The sequence below is a fragment of the Arachis ipaensis genome, chromosome B1, assembly GCF_059453495.1.
Source record: "Arachis ipaensis isolate K30076 ecotype BB chromosome B1, ASM5945349v1, whole genome shotgun sequence".
Lineage (NCBI taxonomy): Eukaryota > Viridiplantae > Streptophyta > Magnoliopsida > Fabales > Fabaceae > Arachis > Arachis ipaensis.
The window spans coordinates 149862013-149882314 of NC_142436.1; the positions used below are offsets into that span (position 1 = coordinate 149862013).

Consider the following 20302-nt stretch of genomic DNA (forward strand, 5'->3'; position numbering starts at 1 on the left):
ATATCGTAAAGTGAAGTCAACATACGATTTCGACTTCTTGAAAGAAACATGATGTTTCTTCATATTTGCACACAAATGGTTGGTTGTTTACTAAAAAGTAAATAAACAAACGTGGTTATTAGCAGTCAAACTGTCAAAGTACCTCCCTCAGTGATGAACTAATGATAATACCAATGGAAATATCCAAATACAGGATCTTACACATTGTCGTTCATTGTACTGACAAGCACAAATGATAAGAATTATATTGATCATTAACAAGGGATAAAAATAGTAGTACTAGCACATATTTTGTTGAGTAGAGAAAGTAAACAGAACTTTGATATGTGTCATGCTCTCAGATCAATATTAAAGGTTGACTATAGCATGTAGAGAGCAAAAATGGAGGGATGGAACCTGTTTAATTTTGCTCAACTTAACAACAGAGAATGAAGATAGCTAATAATACACAGCAGAACATTACCATTCCATAAACATTATTTTGTACAGTCAGACTTAGGAAAAAAAAAGTAACTTCAATGATCAATGAATATCTGCTGCCTCTGTTCACATGATGTGAGATATCAAAAGCCAACATTTTCTGTAACCTCAAAGCAGAATTAAGAACACCAAAATCAGAACAGTGGAGATAATTGTACACCACTAATACCAGAAAATCAGTTTCTAGTTTCTACCAAGGGGGAGAGATCTACAACTATAAGTTTCTTTGAAATCAGACTTCCTGGACGAAGTGAAAATGGAGGCATACACCTCCTTTGTGGCATTGGCGGGTGCCAAATCAGAAGCCTTGAAACGCTTTGCAGCAGCGGCAGAAGCATCATTCACTCCCTTCAAACTAACCTTACCATTATTATTAGCTTCAACTTTAGCAGAAGCCTTTTCGACAGCCTTAACATCAATGCCATGCTTGGTACCACTCAACCTCGACCCTTCCAAATCATCCCCATTAACACCACCACCATTTTTGACCTTCTTGCTCTTCTTCTCCTTCGTCGTCTTTGCCTTCTCCTCCTCCATCTTCTCCCTCAGAACCGCCACCTCCTCTTCGCTCCCATTGATCGGAATCTTATCCCCTTCCCGAAACTCTGAATGACAAACCAAACAGCTCGAAGATTTTACCTCCTTCAACGCCTTGGCACTCAGAACATGCCCACAATTCCTCAAGGCGAAAAATTTATACTTTCCATTGAATTCAAGCCCAGCAATAGGGCACTGAAACCTAGCACCACTACCCATATTACCAACACCAGGAATCAGAGAGAGATGAACCTTGATCATGTCCTTCAAGCCCTTTATGTGGCCGAATTCTTTGGGGAGCTTCTTCCCGATCAAGGCCTCGACCAGTGATTCCTTGTTGAAGATGTTTCCAAGCTTGTCGATGACGCAGGGCTCTGTCAGAGGCTCGTTCGAGAGAGCGCAATTGAGCCACTTGGACAGCCTCTGCTCGTTCGGGTCAACCTTGTCGGGCTTCTTGACGGCGTACATGTTCAGGTAGCAGTCGCGGGACTCTGCGCCAGTGGCTCCGCCATCCCCTCCGCCGCCGAGGAGGCGAGATCGGAGGAGGAGGTGGGAGAATGGGGGGATTTGGGAGCTAGAGAGAAGGGTTTCGTCGGGGAGAGTTTTGCCATTGAGGGTGAAGTAGAAGAAGGATGAGTATTGTGATTTGGGGAGAAGAGAGCGTTTGAGATGGGAAAGAGAGTGGATTTCGTTATGGGTGGTGGCGGAGGACACCGTTACGGATTGGGAGGAGATTTGGAGCTCCGGCGATTGGACAAAGAATTGGTGCGATTTGGGATGCATTTTTGGGAGGTTTCTTTTTACAAATTTGGGGATTGAAGTAGTTTTTGTTGCTTTGAATTGTATTGTTGTGGAGATGATCGGAACCCTAACCCTAACTTCCGCGGATATAAGATCGCTGGTGAGTTAACCGACTTTGCTATGATCCCACGAACACGATGACTTCCTTGGATCACGGTGTAAGTTGGTAATTATAGGTGTAGTTTTTTGTTTTGGACAAAAATATAGTTTGAGGCCCAGAAAATTTATCAAGCCCTAGATCAACCCTTGTTTTTTATTCGGAAGAAACACCCAACCCGCCTTGTCCAAAAAAAAAAACACCCAACCCGGTCCATTCTAAAATAAGACAAGACGATCTCTGTCTAGAGCTGGCAATGGTAGGGTAGGGTAGGGTTTAGACTCTATCCTAACCCTATCTGCAGGTTGAAAACTTTCTTAAAATTCTATCATACTTTATCCGCGGGTTGAGAATCTCTCAACCCTAACCCTATCCGTACCTTAAAGTTTTAAACCTTACCCTACCCTACCCGACCCTACCCGCATAAACAAAAATTTTTTTAAATAAATATAAAATTCAACCATTCCAAATTTCACACATATTAATAAAATAAAAAATAAAAAACTAAGTTCAAATTAAAATTAAAAACAATAAAACCTTAAAGAAATTCAACATAAAATTATAAATAATATGATCATCAATTAACTTAGTAATTATTTCAACTTTTTATAAGAAGAAGATTGTGAGGACAAGACTCACTTTCTTCACTATATACATATATATATATATTAAGAGTGCGGGTAGGGTAGGGTAGGGTATACCCTAAACCCGTACCCTACCCTACCCGAATGGGTTGGTCCGGGTTGAATACCCACGGGTAGGGTATATATTACCAGCCCTATGACTCTGTCGAAAAAAAATATGTGAGTTACGACTAGGAGTGACAAACAGGCCGAAATTTGCTGAGTCGGATTGCGTAACTCGCTAAAAAAGACAGACTAGGCTAGAATTTGAGATCGCCATAATAAAAAAGCCTGCTTAACTCGCACCGCCTAACCCACGAATATTGGCGGGTTTCAGCGCGGCAGGGGGAGGTGGGCTAACCATTTTGCCATTCCTAGTCATGGCGGCCCCTGTAACACCCTAATTAGCCTAAGCTTTACCTCGCGTCGTAAAGTAAAGGTTAATCAGAGATTACGACAATTCTAAGCTCATACATATAATATATAGAAGAAAATAATATAATCTAGAAGCCCGATGAAGGATATAGCTCAAAAACAGGATTTGAAAAGCGCAAAACGTACTAACGAAGCTACTAACTTAAAGCACAAGATATAGACAAGATATAGCAAAATATAATAGTATAATATCATAGAAATCTAGCCACGGCTCGCGGAGTTTAAGCCAGCTAGCCATATACAGACCATACATGAAGCCAGACATTAAAAATAGCTTATACAAGTTTTTTTCTCTCAATACATGCATCTAGGCTAAACAAAATACAAAATGAGAGATATATATACAAAACAAATCAAAAGAACTCCAAAAGAATCCAAGATCCTCCGCTTCTGTCACCATCCAAGTAACTCACCGAGGTGGGTTGCGACCTGCATCTGAAAAATACAACAGAAATATGGTATGACAACCGGAGGTTCTCAGTATGGTAACAGTGCACAGTGATATAGGATAAGACCCTGGGATGTCAAAGGCAATCCTAGACTTCATATCCATCACAAGATTTCAATCTTAAGGCATACTAAAACAGATAAGCATGATTATATAAATCTTAACATAAATAAACAGGGTATTCTATCTTAAGAGATTTCTATTCTAACCACACACTGCTGTTCCATAGCCTTCACCAACCTATCCTCCATGCGATCCCATCGCCACCGCCTTCCGAACCTCCTCAATCCCAGTAGAAATCACAATTAATTACAATGCAAGTAAGACACAAGTAGAAGCATATAAGGCAAGTAATTCAAGTAAGCAAATAGGCATGTTATTCAATTAGGCATACAATTTCAAGTCGGCAAAGCATACAAACAGATAGAAGATGCACATGATGAATGCCTGCCCTATTGGCTGTGATATCACATTGTCGGTTCAACTGCCAACCCGACACATCTCCATGGAGATGTTTCCCCTCAGAATCATCATTGAGAACCCCCGAGATATAGTGCTCGGATCACTATCCAGGCTTTTGCGCCTGCACGCTCTATTGATCCGAAGGGATGTGAGCGGGATACTCTTGCCACAGACCTCACATCTCAACGCAAGCGGGACGAACCACCGCCCTTAGACCGCCGCCGCTACCTCGACAGGCGAGATCCAACCGCCGTCCCTGCCGGGCGCATAGCGTCTCATAATCTCAATTTAAAATAGTAGTTCAGTGGTTTTTCATAAGACATTTTCAATACAGCAATGATTCATCATTGCACATTCGAGTCCTCGACTCATCTCAACCACTGTCACATCAACATTTCTATTTCCGAGTCCTCGACTCATCACAACTACTGTCAATTCACATTTTTCATTCCGAACTCAACGGTTCATCAGTTCTCATCTCATATACCAATCATTCTTTTCACGTCATCAAACACATCCTCAATACACCAGAAACCTAAGCCTCCATTTTTTAATTTTTCATAATAATATCAACTAAAACTCTAAAGTTCTTTCCCTTGTTCTTATACTCAAAATCAAGCCCAAAAGTGTTAAAATGGTGTCATAGAAGCTTGCAATCTTGTTGGAAAGGTGGAGTAGTTGAAAAACAAAGTTAAATTTGTGAAACAGGGCGTGTGTGTATGCACAGGGTTGTGTGCGCGCACGCCCTGGAGAAGTTTTAAAATGTGTGCGTACGCATAGAGGTGTGCATACGCACAGGTGCCAAAATTCACAATATATGTTCGCTCGCACAACCTGTGCTAGCGCCCTCAACAGAATGACCTTCCCAACGTGTGCGTGCACACAAGGCTGTGCATACGCGCAGGTTACAATTCCTCATTAGGTATGTTCGTGCACGAGCTGTGCCAGCGCTGTGAACAGATTGCCTGCCTCTGCATGTGCGTGCGCACAGGTTAAAAATTTCGCAGAGGTGTGCGTGCGCACAAGCACATACTAGAATTCACAAAATTCTGCCACTTTACAGAATTTCAGATTTTTACACCAATCTTTGAATGATCATAACTTCCTCTACAAAAATCCAAATCTTACAATCTTTATATCGATTTGAAGAGTTTTCAATAAGCTTTAATTTCATACAATTTTCAACCAATTTTGAAAAACTGAGGCATAAGTTATGATCAGAAAAAGTTCACCAAAAATTAACTTTTACCAAAAATCACAATTTAGCAAATTTTCCAAAATCCTCAAACCACATCCAACCAAAACAATACCAAACTCCCATTTTCAGCACAATCTACCCTCTTGGGTCACAATTTACCATTTATATCAAATTTTCCACCACACTTCATCATTTTTAATCTCAATTATCCAACATATACATCATAAACAGTTTTCCCACCATCACATACATCCATCCTCATTATATCACTATCAATCTCCATCATCAAACTCATTCATGCTTTATGTTAATACTCAATAATATTCATTCATCCAAACACATAATACATCATATCTCAACATCATTAATCAACAACATTACCAATATTAGTTCATCAAACCTCATTCAACCAATCAACATCAACAACCACATCAAATCAACCCTATCCTATAGGTCACTAGTCTAAGTGTCCATGAATATTATATACTACATAGAGAAAACTGAAACCATACCTTGGACGATTTCCAATATATCCTTAACCTAAAATGAGCACAACAATGATCACCAACAAGCTTTCCAACATAATCCAAGCCACCAACAAGCACCGAAGGCCTCCAAACTCACAATTATTCAAGCTATATATACATAAACCATCCCAATTCAACCCAAGGCTCATAAAAATTGAAATTTCACAAGGGTTCAAGAGTAACTCACCTTACCCAACAGTTTTGGAAGCCAAAACCATAAGCAATCAAGTGCTAGAGTGTACCTAAACACCCAAAACACAAGATTTTGCTCAAAACCAAACTCTAAAACTTGAATTTATCAAAGGCACGAAAAATGGGCAGGGAAACTTGAGAAACTTACCACAGTGCTTAGATAGAAAGGACAGACTCGGCAAGAGCTTCGCGTAGCCGCTGACGGCACGTGAATCGGAGCACCGTAGCTCGAGATATCGCGGATTAAAGTGATGTGTGAATAGTGCTCTTCTCTCTTCTCCCTCTTCTCTTTCTCAGCTGGTGTGTGTGAGTTATGAGAGTGTTGTGTGCTGAATTGGCTTTTAATGAGGGTATATATATGTTGGGCTTAGGCTCGGTCCAACCCGTTAGCGTTTTTAGCACATTCGGCCCAACTTCGGGCCAAACCTTTAAAACCGGTTCAATCGATTGCTGGTTCGCGGTTTGTCACGGTTTTTCGCAGAAAAGACATTTTCTAACTTAGAAAAACTTACTGAGTCCAAAAATCATATTTAAATCTTCAAATTCTCACTCTAACTTTTTGGAACCTAGTTTGGGCAATATTGATTACTTAATTAACCGGTTGATTAGTTGCGGTTTTTACATTCTCCCCACTAAATAAGAAATTTTACCCTCAAAATTTAGTGATTACCTGAGAAAAGCTCGGGGTAATCCTTTCGCATCTCGGACTCCAATTACCAAGTATGCTCTTCAATTCCTGCTCGCTCCCAAGCTACTTTAACCAACTGAACTTCCTTTCCTCGCAGCTTCTTCACGCTAGTCTCGTCAATACACACCGGTGTTACTTGAAAAGTCAAGTTCTCCCTCAAATCAACCGACTCAGGCTCTAACACATGGGCCTTATCCGACGTGTACTTACGGAGCTGTGACACGTGGAATACGTCATGCAAGTTAGACAAGTGAGGTGGCAAAGCTACTTAATACGCCACCAGCCCGAATCGCCTTAGAATCTCAAACGGTCTAATGAACTTCAAATTCAACTTCTTAGTTTTTATAGCTCTTCCAATCCCAGTCGTCGGTGTAACCCTCAAGAATACATGTTCTCCTACATCAAACTCCAACGGCTTCCTTCTCTGATCTACATAGCTCTTCTGTTGACTCTGTGCTGTTAGAGTTCTCTCCGAAATCTTCTTTATCTTCTCAGTAGTCTCTGCTACCAAATTAGGACCCAAAACACTTACTTCACCAGTCTCATACCAACAAAGTGGAGATTGGCACTTCCGTCCATACAAGGCCTCATACGGAGCCATCCCAATACTCGCATGAAAGCTATTGTTGTACGCAAACTTCACCAATGGCATGTAACGATCCCAACTCCCAGGTTGATCCAATACACATGCTCTCAGCATATCCTCCAACATTTGAATAGTCCCTTTCGAGTGTCCATCAGTTTGCGGATGATATGCGGTACTGAGTCATAGCTTTGTACCGAAAGCTCTTTGAAAAGCTCCCCAAAACTTTGATGTGAATCGGGGATCACGGTCTGACACTATGCTCGATGGCACACCATGCAACCTTACTATCTCCTTGATGTACAACCTTGCTAACTCTTCCATAGAACAGTTCACTCGAATAGGCAGAAAATGAGCAGATTTGGTTAAGCAATCCACGATCACCCAAAACGCATTAAATCCCGACCTAGTCCTCGATAAACCAATCACAAAGTCCATCGCAATTTCTTCCCATTTCCACTGAGGAATCTCGAGTGGCTGTAGCATTCCTGATAACTTCTGATGCTCTATCTTCACTTTCTGACACGTCAGGCACTTGGATACCACTGTTGCTACATCACCTTTCATCACAGGCCACCAGAACATCTTCTTTAAGTCATAATACATCTTCGTACTTCCGGGATGAATGGAAAATCCACTGTTATGAGCTTCCAACAATAAGTCTTACCTCAAACTCTCGATATTCGGTATACAAATCCTTCATTTGTATCTCCATAATCCTTCACCATCCTTAGTGAATTCTTCACGCCTCTTATCACCAACTGGTTGAAAACATCATTGAAGCTGTTGCTCATCTTGCTGAGCCTTCTGGATATCTGTTTTAAAGGTACTCAAAATCTGCAACTGATTCAAGCAAGCTCTTTCGGCAACTTCACCAATATCTAGCTTAAGATCCACAAACTTATCCACTAACTCCTCCTCCTTGATTCTCATCCAAGCTATTGTTAAGGACTTCCGACTCAAAGCGTCTGCTACCACATTTGCCTTTCCAAGGTGATAACTCAACTCAAAATCATAATCTTTAAGCAACTCCATCCACCTTCTCTGGCGCATATTAAGCTCTTTCTGATCAAAGATGTACTTGAGACTCTTATGATCAGAAAAGACGCTAAACCTTACTCCGTACAAGTGATGTCTCTAAATCTTTAAGGCAAACACAATCGCCACTAATTCCAAATCATGAGTGGGGTAATTCACCTCATGCGGTCTCAGCTGACGCGATGCATAAGCCACCATATTCCGGTGTTGCATCAACACGCAACCCAAATCCTTCAGTGACGCATCATAATATACTTCAAACGGTTCATGCGATTCTGGTAAAATCAAAATAGGTGCCGAAGTTAACTTCTTCTTCAAGGTTTGAAAACTTTCTTCATACTCCGATGTCTACACAAAAGGCACTTCCTTCCTTGTCAACTTAGTCATCGGGAGTGCTATCCGGGAAAATCCTTCAATGAATCTCCGGTAATATTCGGCTAAGCCCAAGAAGCTTCAGACTTCCATCACTGTCATCGGTCTTTCCCATTCCATCACCGCTTCTACCTTAGAAGGATCCACCGCTATTCCCTCTTTGCTCACTACGTGACCTAAGAACTTTACTTCCTCCTTCCATAACTCACACTTCAACAACTTAGCATACAATTTCCGTTCCTTTAAGATTTGCAACACAATCCTCAGGTGTTCCTCATGCTTCTTTACCGTCTTAGAGTAAACCAAGATGTCGTCTATGAAAACCACCATGAATTTGTCCAAAAATAGACGAAAGACTCTGTTCATGTAGTCCATGAAAAATAGCAGGTGCATTCATTAACCCAAAGGACATCACCGCAAACTCGTAGTGTCCATAGCGCATCCTAAACGCAGTCTTACAGATATCATCCTCTTTCACCCTTATCTGATGGTAACCGGATCTCAAATAAATCTTGGAAAACACTCTGGCTCCTTGCAGTTGATCCATCAAGTCATCTATCCTTGGCAACGGGTACTTATTCTTCACGGCCACCTAGTTCAACTGCGGGTAATCCACACACAGTTGCATTCCTCCATCTTTCTTCTTCACCAATAAAACTGGCGCTCCCCACGGTGATACACTCAGTCGAATGAACCTCTTGTTCAGAAGCTCTTCCAACTGAGTCTTTAATTCAGTCAACTCTATCGGAACCATCCTATACGGCGCAATCGACACTGGTCCGACTCCCGACACCAATTCAATCACAAATTCAATCTCCCTTTGAGGTGGGAACTCAGGGATATCTTCTGGAAATACCTCTAGAAAGTCTCTAACTACCGGAATTTGATCTAGTTCCTGATTATCACCTAGCGTATTCGCAGCTAACAGAATATAACCCTGACACTCTTTCCTACTATAGTGCACTATTACCGAGTTCAGGTAATACCCTTCAGCTATCACTGCTCCATTTTCTTCTTCCGGCATAAACCGAATTGACCGCTCAAAGCAATCCAACAACACTCGATTCTTTGACAACCAATCAAATCCCAATATCATCTCCAACCCAACCATTGGTAAACAGATCAAATAATGCATGAAGTCTCTACCCTCAAGCTTGAAACCTACTTGCCTACACCCTGACCTAGTCATAACCGTTTGATGCGGAGTATATACATGCAGATCAAATGCTAACTCTGACACTTTCAATCCTAGTTCCTCAACTTTAGCAAACGAAATAAACGAATGCGAAGCTCCAGTATCATACAATGCAACTAAGGATTTATCACCAATTAGACATATACCTCTCATCAAAGGATCCGCCTTAGAAGCATCCTTGGTGTTCACAGCAAAAACTCGACCTTGGTGCTGACTTTGACCCGCATTTGGGTTCCTCCCACAAGTGCAATCCCTCGCAATATGGCCAGGCAACCCACAGTTGAAGCAACCACCTAAACCAATCTTGCATGAGTCATATGGATGAAAACACCCACAATGCACACAAGTCAAATCCGGGGAATTCTTACTCTGATTTCCTCTCCCTTTGCCACGCTGAAACTGATCCTGAGTGTTCTTTCTGAAGCCTCCTTGACCTTGAGGCACATATCCTCCTCTCTTGAAACTTTGACCCCTCGGATGAAAATACTTGCCACGTCCCCGACTAGAACTTCCTCCGTGAGTTTTCTTGGACGAAGCTACCGTCTTGGCATACTCTTCCACCTCTCTCGCCTTGTTCACCAAGTCAGAAAAAGTACGAATCTCCATTGGAGCCACAGTAGTCATAATATTGTCCTTCAACCCCCTCTGGTACTTGATGCACTTCCAGCTCTTGTAGGTCTCCGGAGAACCCTGACACACCCTTGAAAACCTACAAAGCTCCTCAAACTTGCTGGTGTAGTCGGCCACAGATAAGGAACCTTGCTTCAGCAGACTCAGGAAAGTACTTATTGTAGAAGGCTGTCTGGAATACGTCCCACGGAACATCAGCATTCTGAAGCTGTAGCAAGCGGCACTCGGCTTGCCACCAATGCTGGGACTCTCCCGCAAGCTGATAAGCGGCAAATTTAACATATTGATTATTCAGAACATGCTGCGCCTGTAAAGCACGCTCCATGGCCTGAAACCAGTTGTCCCCTTCTGTAGGATTGGTTGATCCTCGGAAAATTGGCAGATGAACCTTGAGAAAAGTCACCAAGGTCATCGGAACACCTTTCGTGTTATCGCCGTTTCCCTCAGCATTATTATTGGCATTCCCTTCGCTATTCCCATTCCCGTTTTCGGTTGGTTGGCCTAACCTCTGCACAGCTTGCAGGGTCGCAGTAGCATTAGCTTCCATGGTATTCGCTAAGTTAGCCATGGCCGCCATGAATTCGGTATGGTTATCAGCCAGTTGCTCATTCCTACTTTCTCATGAACGTGCTCGACCTCGTCTGCGAGTGGCCATTAGGGTTCCTGTCTACACCAAACAATCGATATCAAGGTGATCAATCTCAATATCAAAAGCCTAGTGCTTTAATTATCCCAAACAGGCACTCACAAACAAGCATGCTATGCATATATCAAACAGATAACATAATAGCATCAAAAGAAAAGACACACAGAGTATGCAATGAAGCACAATCGGTCCATCCCTCAGGCTCACGAGGATGAACCGCTCTGATACCACTAAATGTAACACCCTAATTAGCCTAAGCTTTACTCTGCGTCGTAAAGCAAAGGTTAATCAGAGATTACGATAATTCTAAGCTCATACATATAATATATAGAAGAAAATAATATAATCTAGAAGCCCGATGAAGGATATAGCTCAAAAACAGGATTTGAAAAGCGCAAAACGTACTAACGAAGCTACTAACTTAAAGCACAAGATATAGACAAGATATAGCAAAAGATAATAGTATAATACCATAGAAATCTAGCCACGACTCGCAAAGTTTAAGCCGGCTAGCCATATACAGACCATACATGAAACCAGACAATAAAAATAGCTTATACAAGTTTTGTTCTCTTAATACATGCCTCTGGACTAAACAAAATACAAAATGAGAGATGTATAAACAAAACAAATCAAAAGAACTCCAAAAGAATCCAAGATCCTCCGCTTCTGTCACTATCCAGGCAACTCACTGAGGTGGGTTGCAACCTGCATCTAAAAAACACAACAGAAATATGGTATGACAACCAGAGGTTCTCAGTATGGTAACAGTGCCCAGTGATGTAGGATATAAGACCCCGGGATGCCAAAAACAATCCTGGACTTCATATCCATCACAATATTTCAATCTTAAGGCATACTAAAACAGATAAGCATGATTATATAAATCTTAACATAAATAAATAGGGTATTCTATCTTAAGGGATTTCTATTCTAACCACACACTGCTGTCCCACAGCCTTCACCAACCTATCCTCTATGCGATCACATTGCCACCGCCTTTCGAACCTCCTCAATCCCAGTAGAAATCACAATTAATTACAATGCAAGTAAGACACAAGTAGAAGCATATAAGGCAAGTAATTCAAGTAAGCAAATAGGCATGTTATTCAATTAGGCATGCAATTTCAAGTCAGAAAAGCATACAAACAGATAGAAGATGCACATGATAAATGCCTGCCCTATTGGCTGTGATATCACATTGTCGGTTCAACTGCCAACCTGACACATCTCCATGGAGATGTCGCCCTTCAGAATCATCATTGGGAACCCCCGAGATATAGTGCTCGGATTACTGTCCAGGGTTTTGCGCCTGTACGCTCTATTGATCCGAAGGGATGCGAGCGGGATACTCTTGCCACAGATCTCACATTTAAATGCAAGCGGGACGAACCACCGCCCTTACACCGCCGCCGCTACCTCGACAGGCAGGATCCAACCGCCGTCCCTGCCGGGCGCATAGCGTCTCATAATCTCAATTTAAAACAGTAGTTCAGTGGTTTTTCATAAGACATTTTTAATACAGCAATGATTCATCATTGCACATTCGAGTCATTGACTCATCTCAACCACTGTCACATCAACATTTCCATTTTTGAGTCCTCGACGCATCACAACTACTGTCAATTCACATTTTTCATTCCGAACTCAACGGTTCATCAGTTCTCATCTCATATACCAATCATCCTTTTCACATCATCAAACCCATCCTCAGTACACCAAAAACCTAAGCCTCCATTTTCTAATTTTTCATAATAATATCAACTAAAACTCTAAAGTTCTTTCCCATGTTCTTATACTCAAAATCAAGCCCAAAAGTGTTAAAATGGTGTCATAGAAGCTTGAAATCTTGTTGAGTAGGTGGAGTAGTTGAAAAACAAAGTTAAATTTGGAAGGGTTCAAGAGTAACTCACCTTATCCAACAGTTTTGAAAGCCAAAACTACAAGCAATCAAGTGCTAGAGTGTACCTAAACACCCAAAACACAAGATTTCACTCAAAACCAAACCCTAAAACTTGAATTTATCAAAGACACAAAAACTGGGCAGGGAAACTCGGAAAACTTACCACAATGGTTAGATAGAAAGGACGGGCTCGGCGAGAGCTTCGCGTAGCCGCTGACGGCACGCAAATCGGAGCATCGTAGCTTGAGATATCGCGGATTAAAGTGATGTGTGAATAGTGCTCTTCTCTCTTCTCCCTTTTCTCTTTCTCAGCTGGTGTGTGTGATTTGTGAGAGTGTTGTGTGCTGAATTGGCTTTTAATGAGGGTATATATATGTTGGGCTTGGGCCCGGTCCAATCCGTTAGCATTTTTAGCCCGTTCGGCTCAACTTCGGGCCAAACCTTTAAAATTAACGCCCGATTTCTGACTTCTATTATTTTTCTAAGGTTTTTGACTGTTTTCATTTTTTCTCGCGCAGCACCGGGCAGACTTGAACCGGTTTAGCCGATTCGACTGCCGGTTCGTGGTTTTTCACGGTTTTTTGCAGAAAACACCTTTTCTAACTCAGAAAAATCTACTGAGTCTAAAAATCATATTTAAATCCTCAAATTCTCACTCTAACTTTTTGGAACCTAATTTGGGCAATATTAATTACTTAATTAAATGGTTGATTAGCTGCGGTTGATTAACCGATTGCTTCTTTTGGAATAAGACTGGTGCGCCATAAGGTGCCTTCGATGGACGGATGAACCTAGCATCTAGCAAATCCTTGAGTTGCTTCTTCAAATCCTCGAGTTCTGGCGGTGCCATTCTATACGGTGTTGAGGCGGGCGGCTTTGCTCCTAACTCAAATTCAATCTTGTGGTCCACCTTCCTCCTAGGTGGTAGTTGTTTTGGCAACTCGGGAGGCATGACATCCTTATTTTCTTCAAGGACTTCCTTGATTTCGGGAGGAACGTCTTCTCTTTCAAGTGTTGACTCCTCTTGTAGTAGAGCCAAATATGTAATCTCTCCCTTCTTGAACCCTTTCTTGAGTTGCATAGCGGAGAGTATCGGTGGTCCTCCAACTTTAGAGACTACAGGGACCATGCATGGAGACCCTTTCTCCATGACGCATACTACGTCGTAGTATGGCATAGGTATTATATTTGCCTTCCTTTGCAAATCGAGCCCGATGACTATTTTAAAATCGTCCATAGGTGCTACTGAGAAATCCACAAGGCCCTTCCAAGAACCAAGAGTCATCTCAACCCCTTTTGCTACTCCCTTAAGGGGTTCACCCTTGGTATTCACGGGTTTGAACCAACCATTCTTTTCGGTGATCTTCAACCCAAGCCTCCTTGCTTCATCAGGCGTGATGAAGTTGTGTGTAGCACCAGTGTCGATCATAGCCATGACAGGTTTTTCATTGATAAAGGCTTTGACATACATCAAGCCTTTCTTTTCTGCAGTACTTGCCTCTTTGGTCTTCACAGCATTTATGTGTTGGATAGATCCAACACACTCAGTTACTTGAGTTTGAGCTTCTCGTTCCTCAGCGATAGATGCCAAAGTCCCTAGCTTGGGACAATCCTTCATTTGGTGCGGTCCCTTGCACACGAAGCATCCTCCTTTGGGCACGAAAGCCTTCTTCTTTTCTTCGTACTCTTTTTTTGAAGAGTATTTTCCTTCCTTCTTGGTTGAGAAGCTCTTTCCCTTGTCTCCCCCACCTTTAGCAGAACTAGGCTTGGAGGAAGACTTGGGTTTAGAGTCTCCCCTATGATACTCAGTGAGTGATTCGGCCACCACGATGGCCTCATCGACATCCTTAACATTCCTTCTTTGTAGTTCTTGCTTTGCCCAAGGTTGGAGTCCATCAATGAAGAAGAACAATGCATCCTCTGATGCTAAGTTGGGGATTTGAAGCGTGAGAGTAGTAAAGTCCTTTACGTAGTCGCTAATCGTACTCTTGTGTTTCAACTCCCTCAACTTCTTCCTTGCTTCATAAACCACATTCTCAGGGAAGAATTGTCTTTTCAATTCCCTTTTGAAATCTTCCCATGTGGCTATGTTGCAAGTACCCTTTTCCATATCTACGCACTTTCTCCTCCACCACAAAGTAGCATTATCAGAAAGGTAGAGAGCTGCAGTGCGTACCTTTATTGCTTCTTCGACCACCCCTTGGCCTTCGAAGTACCTCTCCATTTGCCATAGGAAGTTATCCACCTTGCGAGCGTCCCTTACGCCCTTGAACTCCTTTGGCTTGGGGAGATCAATCTTTGTCGTCTCCCTTATAATGGTTGGTCGAGATTTTGCCTCCTCGAACTTCCTCAAATAGCTTTAAGGAATTCTCAAGCTTCTCTTCGATTTGGAGCATGCTTTCTTTAAAAGCATCTAGTTCTCCTAACACGTGAGCCTCGAGGGTCTCCTTATCATGTTCTATCCTTTGGAAACGCTCATCCATAGAGGATAGAACATTCTCCAACACAGAAACTCTCTCTTCTAGGAAGTTAGAGTCCTTACCTCTAGGCTCACTTGAAGAACGGACCTTCTTGCCTCCCCATTGAGAAGGAATAGCATTCCTTCCCCTTTGAGACTCAATATGCTCCATGGTGATACTAGAAGCCATACCCACAAATCACTTGTGCTCCCTCTCGAACCAGGCTCTGATACCAAATTGTCACGGCCTTGGACACACTCCAACGCTACCGTGCCGGCACTCGGACTTACTCAACCTCTTGAGTTAAGACCAAGTCAGCCTAACCCTCAATACTTAGCAAGAAAGCTAAGAACACAAGAGAACACAAGAGAAAGGAAGCTTTGGTGAAAGAACACTTTATTGCTCAAGTGTGGTTACAAATGATTCACACACACCCAAACTCTAACTCTCACCCCTATTTATAGCCATCCACCTCCTCAATGGATGGTTAGGATTAAATCTAATCAACGGTCCAGATTAATCATCCAGAACCTTCTTTACAAATATCTATCCTACCACAACTCTCTAAATGTTTCTAGATTATTCTATACCACTCTTTATACTTCTATATACATCTACACTCTTCTAGAATACTCTATGACCTTCCAGAGTCTTCTAGAACCTTTTAGGGTATTCCGGGACCTTCTAGGACATTCTAGAACGTTCCGAAACCATCTAGAGTATTCTCAAACACTCCAAAAAACTATACAAATACTGTTAAATCTAACCCTCTAAAATTTACCGTGACACAAGTCTATCTATACGTTTAAATAACACTTGAAAAATGACCTTTCATTTTGAGTATGGTATTTATTTATTTGTCATAATGAGTATAACATTTCTCTTTTGGTCAAAGAAATAATATTTAATGACAATATAGTAAAAAGTTTGGGCTAGCATGTGGTTGGATGACTATGAATAAGAGCAAAACATGAGCCCCTAGAAATGATCAAAGTCTTGGTGGTAGGGTAGGCCATCTTTTAATTTAAAACAAAGCAATGTCGTATGCGTGGTGGTCCATTTTCTTTACTTTGCCAAAAACTCTCTAGTTTGCCTTCAATGGTCACAAGGCCCATAACGCAGCATTTATTGTAACCACAAATTCGCCAAAGGAAATGAGGATTGGAGGTAGACTTGCCAACCATCAACCACGTGTTGTCTTACTAATAATAAGTGTAAGTATCTAATTCAGTTGGGTTGGTATAGTAAATAACCTATTAACAAATGTTAGAGTTTAAATTCTGCCTTTGTGCATAAAGCACCAACAATTTAGTAGCCAATAACAAATTTTTAAATGAAACTCCAATTTGCCGCGAATTGAAAAATACCATAATATATATATAAGTAACTTATAGAAAAACTAGTGGCTCTTGCTACAATTGCGACTTTTCACCACTGCATGTTGATGATGGTGCTATATATTTTGTGCTTTGGGTATTTTTATTAGCTTCGAACCAACCCCATCACCCAACGACCCTTCTTTCTTGTGTCCATGTATATTTTTGGTGATGTATGTTTCCTAATTATTAGATATAATTGAACTCACATAGAAGGAGTCTCATGTGATTTAATAATAAAAAGTGATGTATTAATTTAGAAGAATTATACTATATGTACATCAAAATCAGCTATTAAAGTCAGTCATCATTATAAAATATATATTAGAATATAAATACACATTGAAAATAAATAAAACCACACATGTATTTATACACAAATACATTAGTAACTAATTTTAGTGACCAATTTTAATGTATAAATATCATTTTTAAATTTGGAATAAGGTGAAAGCTACAAATAATTCGTCTGGTTTTTGTTACATTTGTGTTCCGGCGTGAATTGATCGGTTCACTTCTTTTTCTTTGTCATATTTTGATTGCATTTGCTTGAATTGAAGTATAATAATAATGCAACATTTTTCGCAAAGTTCAACTTAATAAACTTAGATAAAATCATAAAAATAAGCTGTATACCCTTAACATTTGAGGATGATTTGAACGCATTGAACTAGTCATAATATTTTTTTAATAAACAAATGGATGATTTTGAAGGAGGATATATGAGATAGGAGTTATATCAAAATCTTCAAGCAATATTAATTGTAGAACAAATGTCTAATTACTAATAAAATATCTACTACAAAAGAAAAATGTAAACATATGTAAAAATCCCAGACATAATCTTAACACACAAACCTTAGAATTAAGAGCTCGTGTACACATCTTTCCTCTCTCATATGATCTTTCTTCTTTAACCATCTTTAGTAATATACACCTTTTGCATTCCTTAATTTGTTGCACATTGAATACTGTGAAGATGTCTTATTAGTTATGATGTAGCGGTTTGGGTTGGGTCATTGTTCTCGCTCTTAATGCTTGCTTTATGGGACTCCAGTTTCTTAACTTATTATCAACCTATCTAATAATAATATCTCATCTTATCCTATCACAATCTTCCTATATACTTCTTTGCACCATTATTGTTCATTTTTTTCCGATATGGCAGGAGAGTGTGTTGTGCGTGGATGTAGAGAACATGAGTATTAGACATGGGTGTGGAACAGTTTGTTCTGAAATAATGGGATCCTATTTTTTTGTTAAAAAAAATTTGTTCTCTAATCGGACCTCGAGTTGTGTGAGAGAGAGAATTTGAATTTTGGCTAAGTTAATTGGACTTTCTGATTTGTGTATTCTAATTTTTTTTTAATTATTTAAACACAAATCGAAGGATTCGATATTTATGCCAAAAAATCAGACGATCTGATTTTTGTTTCTTATTTCTATATCTAGATTAAAAAGTGCCATCTTACATATAAATAATTCTTCGCATTTTAATTTTGAAAAATACTCGCGTGATGATATTTTCATATAAAAATAACATTATAAATTATTAGATAATTTAATTAAATATATTCGATAAAATATATTAAATTATTTAAGGATCCATAATATTATCCTTATATAAAAATGTGGCCACGAGAATATCACCTTCAATTTTTTTCCCATTATTTATCTCACAAAACATTTCTCTCCTGTCATTATCATGAACTCATCAAGCACGCACTAGTAATTATATATATACACACACTTGTTTTCTTTACGCATATCAAAATAAATCATTTTTTATTATGGGATGATATATAATATAATAAGAGATCCATTTTTTATATATAGTTCCTAATTCCTACATCATATTACATAAGAAAAATATATGATTTGCATAAATAAATATAACAATACAATAAAGAAATATAAAAATGATTTCAAATGTTATCTTTCACATATCCAAAAATGAGGCTTCATGACAAATCTTAACATCTATCAGATGGCTAAAAGAAATCGGTATTCTCATATTTAGCAATGCTGATATGTTTCACACGTGTAATAATAATAATAATAATAATAATAATAATTAAAAAGGTTTTACAAAGTAGTATCAATTTTAAAACCCCCCTAATTAGATAGTCAATTTCCTACTAGTTTGTCTCCTAGATTTTAGCATGCTCTACTAAGTCCACTCTATATTAATCGCAGTAGTGTTAGAAGTTTTGCATCAATGAGTATAACCTAGTTAAGTAGTTATTACCACTCCATTTCTTTTTCTTTTTTTTTTCTGGTAACATGATGATATCATCATCATGGACACACTCATGCATATACTTCCAGAGCATGAACACCACTTTTGCTGTGAATAAGGTGCCAACAAAGAAACTTTCTCTTCCCAAACGCTATATCATCACTAACTCCTTGCAGTGCACATTGGAAGCTCCAATTTCTGTAGTTAAAGGTAAATTGATTTAAGATAATTTTGTGTGCATTAATCATATAAAATTTCTTTCATTTTGAAATATTTACAAGGTCATGAAGATCTGTTATTTTTTTAGACATTGTAAAATAAAGAACAATTACTATCCGAAATTGTCGATAATTAACGATCAAAACTGTTATTTGTACGTCAAAATCAGTATTAATGTATTTGTGTATAAATATATGTGTTCAATTTATTTTTTAACATATATTTTATACTAGGGAGCTACTCAAATAAAGACGTCTAAAACGTCCTTTTTAAAGGTATTTTCTAATAATTAAAATTTAACATATATAATCGATTAAATTGGGTTATTTTTGTCAAAATTATGCCAGACAAATTACTTTAGCCGAAAAAATAATGAATCAAATTTTGAATTGGTCTACATTAATATTATTTTTTATAGAAAATGAGTACAATACCCGTACTATATATATATATATATATATATAAATTAGGGGTAATTTAGTTATTTTTTATAATAGGAATATTGTAGTAATTTTTTATAAAAAAATATTAATTTAACTGGTTTAAAATTTAATTTATTGGTTTTTCGACTAAACTGATTTGTCCGGTCAAATTTTAATAAAAATAACACAGTTTAATCGGTTGTGTTAAATTTTAATTATTAAAAAATATCTTTTAAAAAAAGACGTTTTTGACATTTTTATTTGAGTGATTTTCTTTATACTATTAGCTAATTTTAATATACACCTAAGAGATTGATTAACAATAACAAATTATTTATAGAACCCCTCCAAAACATTGTTGTTAGAAAAATATTAATTAAGGTTGTTGCTAGCCATATAGACATTGTAGTAGCTCAGCCGAAAAATTTTAATTTCACAAAATTAAAACATTCGTCTTTCTACCATTTTCATTGATTCGGTTTTGGCCCCTTTATTGTTTCACAAAATGCAATCTTGATGCAAACCAAACATTAGGTTCAGGTGATACTGTGATACATTCTTTTTCCTTTAGTTAGGCCATATTGTTAGTACTTAGTATAATGTAATGCACATTGAATTGTGTGTTTTTTTTGTGGATACTATAACGAAGACTTTATAATTGTCTTTATGTGAAAATATTCTCTTTTGACCTTTGGATGATAGATTGAATGGTTAGATTTTAATATTTATAAA

The 20302-nt window shown here is 39.1% G+C and overlaps 1 protein-coding gene and 1 pseudogene across 1 annotated transcript; both read right to left on the minus strand.

Annotated features, from left to right (window-relative positions):
* Nucleotides 1-442: 442 nt before the first annotated feature.
* On the minus strand, nt 443-1969 carry LOC107641132 (RTF2 RING-finger protein). The gene has a single exon (XM_016344640.3). It carries the CDS (start codon nt 1798-1800, stop codon nt 664-666), a length of 1137 nt encoding a protein of 378 aa, XP_016200126.1. The 5' UTR covers nt 1801-1969; the 3' UTR covers nt 443-663.
* Nucleotides 1970-6741: 4772 nt separating this feature from the next.
* Nucleotides 6742-10883, minus strand: LOC148578873 (uncharacterized; annotated as a pseudogene).
* Between the last annotated feature and the right edge of the window lie 9419 nt (nt 10884-20302).

What these genes read in the sequence shown, in the direction of transcription:
- LOC107641132 (XM_016344640.3), bottom strand. Translation starts at nt 1,800, where the DNA reads ATGCATCCCAAATCGCACCAATTCTTTGTCCAATCGCCGGAGCTCCAA.